General features: G+C 42.2%; 1 protein-coding gene across 1 annotated transcript in view; it reads right to left on the bottom strand.

The window, feature by feature from the left end:
* The window catches only part of LOC127643617 (ubiquitin carboxyl-terminal hydrolase 34-like), a 55,484-nt gene that overhangs the window by 20,329 nt on the left and 21,836 nt on the right, over nt 1–13,319 (bottom strand). Inside the window, exons 15-38 of the mRNA XM_052126409.1 lie at nt 9,327–9,541; nt 9,019–9,134; nt 8,788–8,915; nt 8,577–8,666; nt 8,081–8,176; nt 7,918–8,000; nt 7,676–7,830; nt 7,467–7,580; nt 5,832–5,931; nt 5,568–5,727; nt 5,338–5,464; nt 4,960–5,107; nt 4,753–4,853; nt 4,428–4,637; nt 4,213–4,338; nt 4,002–4,124; nt 3,690–3,773; nt 2,688–2,774; nt 2,185–2,385; nt 2,015–2,097; nt 1,806–1,846; nt 1,162–1,286; nt 919–1,071; nt 415–575 (exon numbers count right to left, since the gene is read on the bottom strand). Of these exons, the coding sequence (XP_051982369.1) occupies nt 415–575; nt 919–1,071; nt 1,162–1,286; nt 1,806–1,846; nt 2,015–2,097; nt 2,185–2,385; nt 2,688–2,774; nt 3,690–3,773; nt 4,002–4,124; nt 4,213–4,338; nt 4,428–4,637; nt 4,753–4,853; nt 4,960–5,107; nt 5,338–5,464; nt 5,568–5,727; nt 5,832–5,931; nt 7,467–7,580; nt 7,676–7,830; nt 7,918–8,000; nt 8,081–8,176; nt 8,577–8,666; nt 8,788–8,915; nt 9,019–9,134; nt 9,327–9,541 (3,027 nt within the window). The remainder of the gene's footprint in view (nt 1–414; nt 576–918; nt 1,072–1,161; nt 1,287–1,805; nt 1,847–2,014; nt 2,098–2,184; nt 2,386–2,687; nt 2,775–3,689; nt 3,774–4,001; nt 4,125–4,212; nt 4,339–4,427; nt 4,638–4,752; nt 4,854–4,959; nt 5,108–5,337; nt 5,465–5,567; nt 5,728–5,831; nt 5,932–7,466; nt 7,581–7,675; nt 7,831–7,917; nt 8,001–8,080; nt 8,177–8,576; nt 8,667–8,787; nt 8,916–9,018; nt 9,135–9,326; nt 9,542–13,319) is intronic.

Raw genomic sequence — 13,319 nt, 5'->3', positions numbered from 1 at the left:
AATGTGTATAACTGAGAACCAAATTGGGATATCTGTATCAATACCAAGCCCCGGGTAGATGTCTGACTGTATATGAGGCATTTTGATGGTCGCATTGTTTCTATTTCTGGTGCATTGGTGAAGTCTCATTGGTCGAAAACTCTAATCTACATAGCTGTATATTAACCCTCCTATAGTAATCGGTCATTTTTGACCGAAATGCATTTTCCTCATTGAATAAAAATTGTTTCTTATATCTGAGCAGAACAAGACTCTATGATTTTTCCTTCATTTGTCACCTGAACATACAAGCCACAATGCAGAAAAAACATTAAAAACGCATACTCTTAATCTTTTAAATAAGATTGTGTATGTGGCAGAGCTTAAGACGAGCCAGTTCTAATTCCTGCTGAACGAGTAAGATGTGTAGGTGACCTGCGAATGCAGTCGGCAAGGTGTCGGGCCAGCGCGTCTAGATCCAGTAGGGTGGTCTGACTGGCATCTTTCACGTGGATGTTGTCGATGAGTTTACAGAGTAGCCAGAAGTATTCCTTACAGCCTGTGTGGAACAGTGCCTCTTCTTCAAAGTCCTCCACCTGACCCAACAAAACACAACCATTTATATACTCATTAAACAAAGGGTTAGCACATAAATCATTCAGAGGCACTTTACAAACCTGTGCATCAATTATAAAATATTCTCAAAATAAAATAACAAAAACGTTTAGCAGATTGTCAACATTTCCATTTCACCAACCTATTGTCTATGGGTCATTTTTGACACAGTACAGGTAAAGAATACTTTTTAAATGACTAAATGAGTGAGAGAGAGAGAGAGAGAGAGAGAGAGAGAGACAGACACAGAGAGAGAGAGACAGACACAGAGAGAGAGAGACACACAGAGAGAGAGAGAGAGAGATACTGTATGAGTGTACTGACTCCGAGTGGTTTAAGCGCTTGTGCGTCTGGCAGGAACTTGAGAAGTGTTGATGCAGCGAGCAGCAGGAAGGATCTATTGATGGATTCTCCTCCTTCCAGTCCAGACAGAGAGAGCTTATAGAGACCACTGCATGCCTCCTGACGCACCGCTGTCTACATGCAAAAACACAACACAGCTCAGTGTTACAAAACCAATGCCAGTGTCTTCAAAATGAGAAACTGCAGTACTCTCTTCTGTGTTACCTCAGGTATGAGCAGGGTGAGTTTCTTCAGCCAGTCATGCAGATGTTCACTATCAGCCAAACTAGACTTCACCAGAGAACAGCAGTGAGCCCAACTCACCAGCAACCACATGGAGTAATGAGTTACTGTGGAAACACACGAGTAACACTCATCATGATGCTTTCAGTGAAATGTCACAAAATAACATCAAGGCAAAGTAGATTTTTTTTGTTGCTGAGACCATGTAAGCGGTGCTTGCCCGTGCAAAACACATTGCCTCAATGCAAGTTGTTGTGGGTGTTCGCCAAGGTGTTGCTATGTGGTTGCTAGATGGTCATTTAATTAAGAACCCGCCCCAAAGATGCTATGACATTCTGGTCTCAAGTCTATGGGATCTTTCCACAAAAACACAAGGTCTAATCGCTTAGAAATGTAAAACCACACCTCTACTAAGCAAGCTACACAATTTGAAGTATCACTCATGTCCACAGGACAAACAATGTGGCAGGTACGTGCCAAAATGTAATATTTGGGCTTAGAGGTTTGTTCAAATCCCTAACCATACATTTAAGCAACAGATATAGCAATGTATACCTAGAAAAATTAAAACTAATCTGGTGCATGCACGAAAACCTTCACAAACATTCAACCAATCACTTCCTTACCTTCATGTCTGGATCTGTGATCTGACTGGGCCTTCAGAACCCTGCAAAATAATCAGAGGATCACTATTTGAGTTGGTGCCTATGTAGAGCATTCAAAGTCACTTATGAGGTCTAATTTGGGTTAGGATGCTCCCTTAGAAGGTAGTAAACCTATGTAGGCAGTGGACAGCAAAGTAGCTCACGAGGTTGTCGAACAGAGTGTCTCTCACCTGTGCGCAAGATTGTCATAAGTATAGGCCACATTGATGAGTCGCTGGATGAGATTGGTGCCTTGAACGAGACTCAGGAACACCTGATAGAGAAAAAAGTCATCTTATAATTAGCTGCAGCATACACGGACACGCACAGACTCTTGACATTTTTTTTAATGTTTTCACACCTCTGTAAGGCGTGGTATGTGAAGGCCCTTCCCATGGTCGCCAGTGGCTTTTCGTGACTTCCCTGGCCACGCCCTCTTCCTCTGCGTGTCTGTAAGACCAGACCAAGCGAACACGTCATGATACGCCAAGTCCAGATCGGCTGGGTCCACCGCAAACTGACAAATCAGCTTCAACAGACACGCAAGACAGTCCAACAACCACTAAAGAGAGAGAGCAAGAAAATTGAGGCTTAATATGGCGGCCTACCAATCGAGTTTGTTTACTTTCGACTAGAACACATTAGATGCACTCTAACTAGACTTTCTGTTTTTAGCATGACTTGAGCTGAAGAAAAAAATCCAATGACACCATTGTTCATGCTGATTAAAAATATGGTATTTCTTTGAAATAAGGTCTTTTCCCATTAAGTAGACAGGTGTAGTACTTGTTTGCGAATTAGCTACATAGAAAATAAACAGTACACCTTTATACCCCGACAATGGGTTTATCCAGAGACACTCACCACTGTCCAGGATTCCTGTTCTTTTGGCTCTAAAATAGCAGAATTAAAAATGTCCAGCAGAAGCTGAAGACCTCCAGATGACACAAACTACAAAAGAAACACAGGATGTATTATTAATTCAGAAACAAGTTCAGCACAATCACACATCATTGGCAATGATGCAATTTGTGACAACAGAAATTAGTTTATTTTGGGAAACACAAATCACATCCTGCTCTAGTCTCTCACGGTGTGCCACAAGGCTCAGTACTTGACCCTCTTCTTTTCTCCCATTTACAAGCCTCCCTTTAAGATAATTCAGCAGTATGATCTTACACTCAATAGCTATGCTTAGGATATGAAAATCTAGGCCAATATCAGCTCCAGGGACAGGACAGCATTACCCCCCCACTAGTATCCACAACTTCAAAGAGGGGGGATGGCCGCAAACTAACAAAAACTCATCTTTGACAAAATTTAAAGTGTTGTTAGAATACCTCAGGCTCTTGTTTAATCTTAATCTTATCTGTGTTTAGATACTTATGGAGTTCTAGTTCTAGGGAGTGGTGGCGGCGTAGTGGGCTAAAGCACTGAACTGGTAAGCAGAAGGTTGCTGGTTCGATCCCCACAGCCACCACCATTGTGTCCTTGAGTAAGGCACTTAACTCCAGGTTGCTCCGGGGGGATTGTCCCTGTAATAAGTGCACTGTAAGTCGCTTTGGATAAAAGCGTCTGCCAAATGCATAAATGTAAATTCAACATCTCATTTAATCACCTCATCAAAACATCTTTCATCCACCTCTATAATACTGCCTGCCTCTGTCGTCCTCTCAGTTGCAGAAATGTCAAACCTGTCACTCATCCATTAATTATATCACGGTTAGATTACTGAAACTCATTTCTATCTGGTCTTTACACTAAACTGCTGCAAAGACTACAATATTTTCTCAACTCAACAGCCTTGAAGCCTAATTTGAAGGTCACATAGGGAGGTATCTGAAGGTGAGGAGGAAGTGTTTGTACCTTGCAGCTCCAGGTGTTCTTGCTGTTCTCGATCTGTTCTTCACTGGAATCATCAGAGTCTGGATATAGATCACTGTAGCTGCCCTGAAACACACACACACAAAACAGAATTCAGCTTCACAACTGAAGATAACATAAGAACCCTTACAGCAGTAATACTCAAATGTCCGGCTTGTGGGACAAATCCGGCCCCCCACAAGGTTATAAGTGGCCCACCGTTGCACCTCTTAGAAGTTTTTTAAAAGAAAATGAAGAACATGATGTTCGAAGTGTGTGTTGGTCAGGTGAAAAGCAGCACGAGTGTGTCTGTACCGTAGATTCGCGGTGAATCCTGCGGTTTGGTTTGCCGAGGGCCTCTATGATTTCTAAAGCGTACAGCAGCTTATGAGGACTCTTGATTCTCAACAGATCCTTCCAGCACAAACCGTCAGATCCCTAAAAATCACAACACATGTATGTCATGTGGAAAACACAAAGGCTCTAGATAAATAAAGACCACGCTGGCGAGGGTCATGTGACTGACCGTGTCATCAGAGATATTCTGGAAGGCCTGAAGCATGCTTGGACATGTAGGCAGCAGCATGAGCAGCTCCCAAACACGGCGAGACAGATTCTCTGCATGGAGGTGCAACTCCTCACAACGCACACTCTGCCAAAGAGTAAACACATACAAACACTGATCAGTATTGACCCATCCTATTTCGCTTTATCTGAGGTGTGGAGGCAGATGTTTGGTACCTCAGTGCTCTGCTGGGGTCTGTCGGGGCTGGGTGGTTTAAAGCAGGCCAACATCTCCAACAGGTCGAAAAGCGTGGTTAGGTGTGGCTCCTGCAGGAGCAGCAGCATGGGGATGTGCTCCTTCTGAGGTGGAGGTAAACATGATGCTGGTAGCTGAACTCCCTCGCCCTTCCTCTCCCTCCGCGGAGCGCCCAGAGACACAAACACCATCTGATGGGACATTAAAGATATGCAAATCTGAAAAAGTGTGTATGTAAGAGTAGCTAAGAGAGTTCTTATTGCGATGTTTGTTGTGTATGTATGTATGTGGATTTGTTCACGTTACCTGCATGTCTTTGAAGCCGAGCTCATGAAGAGTTTTCTCATCGTAGTCAGTTGTCAACTCGTGTCCCGATGAGATCATACGCACTGGACCCATCAGACCACCTGTGCAGTGCCAATGAAACACACGGTCACAATGATCCAATACTGGTACGTTTAATAACACCTGAAGAGTATGAAAATAGCGGGATCTGTGAGGTTGTGTGGGTACCTGGGAAGTCCTGCTGTCGGCTGGTTTGGCCAAACTCCTGCAGCTGTGCCTGCTGACTGAGCTGATCCTTCTGAAGGTTTTCATACCAGTGAGTGACCTCTGCTCTCAGATCAGCCACCTGATCACTGGGGTACATCTCAATGGTCATCTAAACACACAGCAGGAGGACAATCATTTTCACCAATACAAAAGACAACAGCACAAGAAAAAGCTCTTAGCAGTTACAAGATTGGTCAAAAAGTCAGTAATAAACCAATTATTGATCTTACTGAAACTACGTGTGTTAGCATGTGCTTGCTGCTTTATGAAGCCCAGCCGGAGACACAAGCTGATACTAGTAAGAATGATGATAATGATTATGAAGGTGTTTATTCTCACCTTGTCTGGCAGTCCGGCAGGCTGACACACGATTCGGAGCGGGAGTGATTGTTTATCACTGAGAGCTTTCAGATGACTGCTGATGCCCGTTCCTTCGATCTGCCACTGGCGCAGGTGATATGCAAACCTGAAAACACACACACACACACACATCAGATCTGAGCAGCCTGACTACTACACACTCACTAACTAAACAAGCCACCAATTGTCTATTGAAATATGCTAGTAACCTGCGTCTGAAGGCCTCCAGGTGTGTTTTGAGCAGCAGTAGTCCTCTCTCTATGATGGTGAGGCTAGAGTGAGCGTCTTTCTCAAGGTTAGAGGAAGCCATCGTCAAACTCTCCATACACTTACTGATGAACTCCTGCTCTTTCTCTAGACCTGTTTTACCTGCAGCCACATTCACCCATAAATAAATAAAATCACCTAATGTACATTTTAATGCGTTTAATGAATTATACAGATGTATGGGAGGAAGTCTGAAGATTACAGACCGCTGATGTAATAAGAGTTGATGTACTGGATTGCAGCTCGGCTGATGTCTGCAGACTGAGCCCTCAACGCAATTCCCCACAGCTGATCCATACCACATAGCTAAGGACAGAGAGAACAATAAGTGAGAACAATCATAGAGAAAAAGTGAGAGCAGTCAGAGAGAGAGAACACAGTATGAGAACAGTCACAACATTTACAGAGAACAGATGGTAAGAATAGTCAGAACAGGGAGAAGTCACTGAAAAAAAGAACAGCTGATAGAGAGAACAGAAAGAAAAGAGAAAACAGCCCGAGAACAGAGTGAGAACAGTTAGAAAGTGCAGGTTTCAGAGAGAACAGCCAGAAAGAGAGAGTTAGAACAATAAGAGAACAGCCAGAAACAGGGTTAGAACAGTAGGAGAACAGCCAGAAACAGAGTTAGAACAGTAAGAGAACAGTCAGAGTGAACAGACAGTGAGAATAGTAAGAGAACAGCCAGAAACAGAGAGTTAGAACAGTAAGAGAACAGTCAGAGAGAATAGAGTAAGAACAGTCAGAGTGAACAGACAGTGAGAACAGTAAGAGAACAGCCAGAAACAGAGAGTTAGAACAGTAAGAGAACAGCCAGAAACAGACATTGAGAACAGTAAGAAACAGCCAGAAAGAGTTAGAACAGTAAGAGAACAGTCAGAGAGAACAGAGAGTGAGAACAGTAAGAGAACAGCCAGAAACAAAGAGTTAGAACAGCCAGAAACAGAGTTAGAACAGTAAGAGAACAGTCAGAGAGAACAGAGAGTAAGAACAGTCAGAGTGAACAGACAGTGAGAACAGTAAGAGAACAGCCAGAAACAAAGAGTTAGAACAGCCAGAAACAGAGTTAGAACAGTAAGAGAACAGTCAGAGAGAATAGAGAGTAAGAACAGTCAGAGTGAACAGACAGTGAGAACAATAAGAGAACAGCCAGAAACAGAGAGTTAGAACAGCCAGAAACAGAGTTAGAACAGTAAGAGAACAGTCAGAGAGAATAGAGAGTAAGAACAGTCAGAGTGAACAGACAGTGAGAACAATAAGAGAACAGCCAGAAACAGAGAGTTAGAACAGCCAGAAACAGAGTTAGAACAGTAAGAGAACAGTCAGAGAGAATAGAGAGTAAGAACAGTCAGAGTGAACAGACAGTGAGAACAGTAAGAGAACAGCCAGAAACAAAGAGTTAGAACAGCCAGAAACAGAGTTAGAACAGTAAGAGAACAGTCAGAGAGAATAGAGAGTAAGAACAGTCAGAGTGAACAGACAGTGAGAACAGTAAGAGAACAGCCAGACACAAAGAGTTAGAACAGCCAGAAACAGAGTTAGAACAGTAAGAGAACAGTCAGAGAGAATAGAGAGTAAGAACAGTCAGAGTGAACAGACAGTGAGAACAATAAGAGAACAGCCAGAAACAGAGAGTTAGAACAGCCAGAAACAGAGTTAGAACAGTAAGAGAACAGTCAGAGAGAATAGAGTAAGAACAGTCAGAGTGAACAGACAGTGAGAACAGTAAGAGAACAGCCAGAAACAGAGAGTTAGAACAGTAAGAGAAAAGTCAAAGAACAGTCAGAGAACAGCCAGAGAACAGAGAGTGATAACAGAGAGTATTGGTGGTGTTGATGTCTCACCTCGCAGTTGGAACTGCTGTCATAAGCACTGGTGGCCAAACGAGCCAGATTACACAGATGCTGAAACAAGTTGAGTCCTGTCATGCTGATTGTCTCCGGTTTGAGCTGAGGCATCTGGGAGAGATCAGAGAGAAAGCCAGTTGATGAAGAACTCATACTCGCATCACATTCTGTTTAAGGCTTGGTGTTCAACTAAAGAGTCACCAGACCTTCTCCAGGAACAGATGTTTATACGTTTCCATGCCCATTGCATGCTGGTCTTTACTGCGGACCTGGTTTAAGAACCAGTGCAGGGCATCATCGTAACACTCGGAGTCTTCCACTAAACAGTGCCACAGGATGTCCACCTGCTCCAGACTCAACCCTGACATAAACACACAGGAAATCCATACAGTTAAAGAGTGAGTCTCAGAGGCACATCTGTAGTTAAGTGAGAAAGAGAGACACTCACTAAAGTGGTCAGGTGATCCGAGTGTTGAGAACACACAGGTGAGAAACTGGAGACGCACCTGCACCTCTGCACTGTGACTGTACCTGAGATACACAGTACTGATTTTAACCCACACTGCACATTAAACACACGGACTTACAGGCAAACACACAGAGAGACTTACAGTGCAAATTTGTGGCACTGTTCTCTCACTTCCTGGATATAATGTAACAGATCGTCAAAGAAGAGCTTCATCATGTGCAATTCCTTCTCAGCCCACCTGCAGCACACACAGGACACCACAATCAACTTAATCACAATTCAGTTTTAACACATTTGGACTAAGATTCTTACAGCTATGTTATAACTAATTTATTATTATTATTTATTACATTGTTATTACATAAAATTATTTTTACAAAATTCTCAGAGATATTTCTTTTTAACCCTATTTTAGAAATAACGGTCAATAACTTGATTATTGTTAAATCCTTGGCAAACCCCAGAATTAACAGGAAACTAAAGCTTGAAATTGTTTTTCCAAAGCAAGCTAGAGGGGGGAAAAAAAGAGAAATCTTGCATTGTATAAGTAACTCTGTAATCAATTAGTAACCATGTTTCTGAACATAAAACTTGAAGAGCAATGCAGGCCAAAGCTAAGGTGGGCGGAGCTTTCTTACATGGTTATCCAATGAGTGTCGTAACTGGAGCCGAACTGCTGAAAGGTTCCAAAGAGTTTTGGGAGCAAACGCAAGGACACCACAACTGACCTGACAACAGAAACAAACATTTAAACATCTCGTACTAGATCTCAGATAAACCCAAATCTCACCCTCAAACCCCAAAACTTTAACTTGAAATCAGAAGCATTTGAACCTATGACGGACTCACCGGTGGTTGGCAAGGTTCTCCAGACAGCCCTCGATGAAACGCATGCGGATCTGACGATCGGTGAACCAGCACACCAGAGAACACAACAACTTCTCTGCTTCATTAATCAGCCCCTCTGACAGGTGCATCTAATCACCATAGCAACAAAAGAAACACATTTACCAAACAAACAATTGCAACTGCACATGCAATTTTTTAAAACGGACTCAGACTGTTGAGAGTGGAATGTACCGCATTGTCATCCTGGACCAGGTCCCACAGAAGGGTGCTTCCTTTCTTGCAGACATTGTCCAGGTTGATGTCGGTCACGGCGTGGGAAGAGTACTGATTCTTTTGCACCCCTGGCCCTGGACGTTTAGACATACATTTGACTGAGTAAATTATCAGGAAATGTTCATTTTTGGGTTAACTATTCCTTTAAGTATTTGTACTTTGGCCTGTAAACTTGTCCTGCACCATTTTACTATGGACAAGAGTGATACCTCAAATCATGCGGCTTGAGAAAATGCGAGCAGGTGTCAGTGCAGGTGTGTATGTACCTTGTACCAGGTGTTCGTGGTATATGGAGGCTAAGTTGGGCAGATGTTGTTGCAGGTGTGAGCTGAGCTCGGCGTGAGAGTTGATCTGGACCAGCTCTTCCTCGCATCCGGATTCCTCTCCGTCGAAGTCCGCCATGTTTTTGTCAGACTTTGCACTGACCTGGGAACTGCTGCAGCTGACATCATCAGCACTCAGCATGTCCTCCACCATATGACTGCAGACGGAGAGAGATTGAGTTTGAGAGAGGGATTAAGTTGGTCTTTGAGAGCTCATTGCTCAATGAAGTTATCCAATGACCATAGCTGTTCCAAAACCTACTGAGCTGCCTACCTAGCCAGCAGAATGTTGTAAGCATGAAATTCTGGTTCTGTTCACTCTCTTATTTGATTCCACTAGATTACAGCAAGAACTAGAAAAAAATATTTTCCTTTAACATTCCATCACAATATCCAGATGTGAAATGTAGGTGGCGCTCTAGCACAATTAAGCCCTCACAGATGTGCTCGTCCATAGACATTCAGTCTAATAATCAGTTCATGGATCACCCTTGTTATTTCATCGAATATCTCGGCCTCTGAGTGGACTATAAGCTCAATCTAGCTGTCATTAGAAAGCTGAGATCCTCCCCAAATGTATGTTTACTATTATTATTGATATTTAACATTTAATCATCAATAGTTAAAGATATAACATTGGATTATTCAGCCAAGCAAGCTCACAGACAAGTAAAAAAATGGCAATTTTTTTTTAATGAAAATATTTCAGGCTATATTTTATTATTTTATGTAGCACAAATGCAAAAGTGATGGTATTATTTGAAAAGTTGAGATTCTAAGCTTTGAAATGATACATCATATGCCACACTTATGATCGGTATCAGCCACAACATTAAAACCACCTGCCTAATATTGTGTAGGTCCCCCTCGTGCCAACAAAACAGCGCCAATCCGCATCTCAGAATAGAATTCTTAGATGATGTTCTTCTCACCACAATTGTACAGAGTGGTTATCTTGAGTTACCGTAGACTTTGTCAGTTTTAACTAATCTGGCCATTCTCTGTTGACCTCTCTCATCAAGAAGGCGTTTCCATCCACAGAACTGCCGCTCACTGGATGTTTTTTTTTATTTTGGCACCATTCTGTGTAAATTATAGAGACTGTTGTGTGTGAAAATCCCAGAAATACTCAAACCAGCCCGTCTGGCACCAACAACCATGCCACGGTCTAAATCACTCAGATCACATTTTTGCATCGTGATTGGCTGATTATATAATCGCATGAATAAGTAGATGTACAGGTGTACCTAACAAAGTGGCCAGTGAGGGTATTTCTGAAGTATATTCCTATTTAATTTTTGTACATTTGGGTAACTAAGAACATGAAATTGTGCAGCCATTATGTCCTGTTTCACTGGGGTATGAGGTAACACACAAATTCCCTTAGTCATCCATCACAATGGTTAAGACCAAAGAATAAAGTTATGAGTGCAGCGAAAGGTTGTTGAGCTTCACAAAATGGAAAATGGCTATAAGAAAATAAAGCATTGCAAATACCCATTTCCACCATCAGGGCAATAATTAAGATGTTCCATTTATCTGGACATGTTGAGAATCGGCCTGGAAGAGGACGTGCGTTGATATTGTCTCCGCACATGGTGAGAAAGATGGTTTGAGTGGCCAAAAATTCTTCAAGAATCACAGCTGGAGAATTGCAGAAAATAGTTGGGTCTTGGGATCAGAAAGTCTCCAAAACTATAATCAGACGTCACTTTCATCACAACAAGTTGTTTGGGAGGGTTTCAAGAAACAAACCTCTGCTCTCATCCAACAATAAACTCAAGCATCTTCAGTTTGCCAGACACTACTGGAGCTCTAAATGGGACCGGGTTCTATGGTCAGATCAAACAAAAATAGAGCTTTTTGGCAGCAAACAAGCATGGGTTTGGCACGCACAGAGAAATAGCCATATGGAAAAATACCTCATGGCTACAGTTTAATATAGTGGTGGATCATTATCATTGTGGGGCTGTTTTTAAACAAGAGGTTCTGGACATCTTGTTCGGATACATGGCATCATGGACTCTATCATATACCAACAGATAAAAATATATAACCTGACCGCCTCTGCCAGAAAGCTTACAATGGGCCCTGGTTGGATCTTCTAGCAGGACAATGATCCAAAACACACATCAAAATGTAAAAACAAAATCATGGTTCTGCCATGGCCATCCCTGTCCCCTGACCTCCCATAGAAAACCTGTGGGATGAACTGAAGAGGAGAGTCCATCAACATGGACCTCTGAATTTGAAGGATCTGGAGAGATTCTGTATGGAGGAATGGTCTCGGATCCCTTGTCATGTGTTCTCTAGTAAAAAAGCTTTAGTAAAAATAATGGACTGTTGATTACATTTTGAATACCATTAAGGTTAAAAAGGCGCTATATAAGTGCAGACCATTTACCATTAAATAAACCTAGGTGGGAAAATATCTGGGGGTGAATTCCTTTTAGCCTTGGGACTATGGAGTTTATGAAACTATGGATTATATTTTGTTTATTTTAGTTTTTGCATGCTTCAGCAATTTCAGGCTTGGATGCACAACTTCATGGCATGATTTCCTATACGAGAGAACACCTGTAGTTATTACAGAGCCATGATGGAAGTATAATCGTCAGACTTTTCGACTGTCCTGAAATTGTACGGAAAAACACTAGGAAATCAAAGACAAGCGGTTCCAGAGCTGGTATTCGAGCAAGGTTAAAGAGACCCAGTTCCAGATTTCCGCTGCCCTTTATAACACATTCTAACGTGCGATCTTGGAAAAGGAAGGTTTAACGGCGAGGATGAAGTTTGAAAGTCTTTTTAAAAGAAGTAACTGAATCTCTTTACAGAGACTTGGCTTAAGGAGGGAATTGAAGTGGTGCTTCCAGGATATACAGTAATAAGAGCTGATCGGGATAAGCAGAAGTCTCATAAAACAGCTGGTGGAGGACTGTGCATATTTGTTGACAATAACTGGGCGACACTGTGGTGCATTCTTGAGGAAGTACCCCTAATTATTTATTAACTTTTATCGGTTTCATTTAGACCTTTTTTATCTTCCTAGAGAATTTGGTCAGATCACAATTATTCTGACATATATGTACCTGGACCGGACTTTGAGGGGGTTGCAGCAAGAATAAGTGAGTGTTATAACAATGTATATGAATGGGTGAATGTGTCACAGTGTAAATCGCTTTGAATACCGTTAAGGTTAAAAAGGTGCTATATAAGTGCAGACCATTTACTATTTACTCTAACACGATTGCACATGGTCACTAAACACCTTCAGCAACCTCAAGCTAAAGCTAGAGTTTTATTTATTGATTCTAGTTCTGCATTTAAAACTATTAGACATGATATTTTATTACAACAGCTTTTTAAACTGGGTACTATTGGAAAACTATGGGAAAATAATGGAGACCACCCCTGGAGTTCGCTAGTTCGAATACAGGGCGTGCTGAGTGACTCCAGTCAGGTCTCCTAAGCAACCAAATTGGCCCGGTTGCTAGGGAGGGTAGAGTCACATGGGGTAACTTCCTCGTGGTTGCTATAATAAGGTTCGTTCTCGGTAGGGAGCGTGGCGAGTTGAGCGTGGATGCCGCAATGGATGGCATGAAGCCTCCACACACGCCATGTCTCCAAGGCAACACGCTCAACAAGCCACGTGATAAGATGTGCGGGTTGACTGTCAGACGCGGAGGCAGCTGGGATTCGTTCTCCGCCACCCGGATTGAGGCGAGTCACTACGCCACCAATAGGACTTTAAAAAAAAGCCCATTGGGAATTGGGCATTCCAAATTGGAAAAAAACAACCCTTTTTTCTATTTCTATTTATGAAATGCAAATTCAAGATAACAACTTCTGTTTGCTTAAATATGCAGATGTTATTGGCCAATAGGTTTTAGTTAAAATCGGTATCGGCCAAAAATGTTCATATCGGCGCATTTCAAA

This window comes from Xyrauchen texanus, chromosome 5 (assembly GCF_025860055.1).
Source record: "Xyrauchen texanus isolate HMW12.3.18 chromosome 5, RBS_HiC_50CHRs, whole genome shotgun sequence".
Lineage (NCBI taxonomy): Eukaryota > Metazoa > Chordata > Actinopteri > Cypriniformes > Catostomidae > Xyrauchen > Xyrauchen texanus.
The sequence above is the reverse complement of the archived record's forward strand: the minus strand, read 5'-3'. Positions and strand labels throughout refer to the sequence as shown.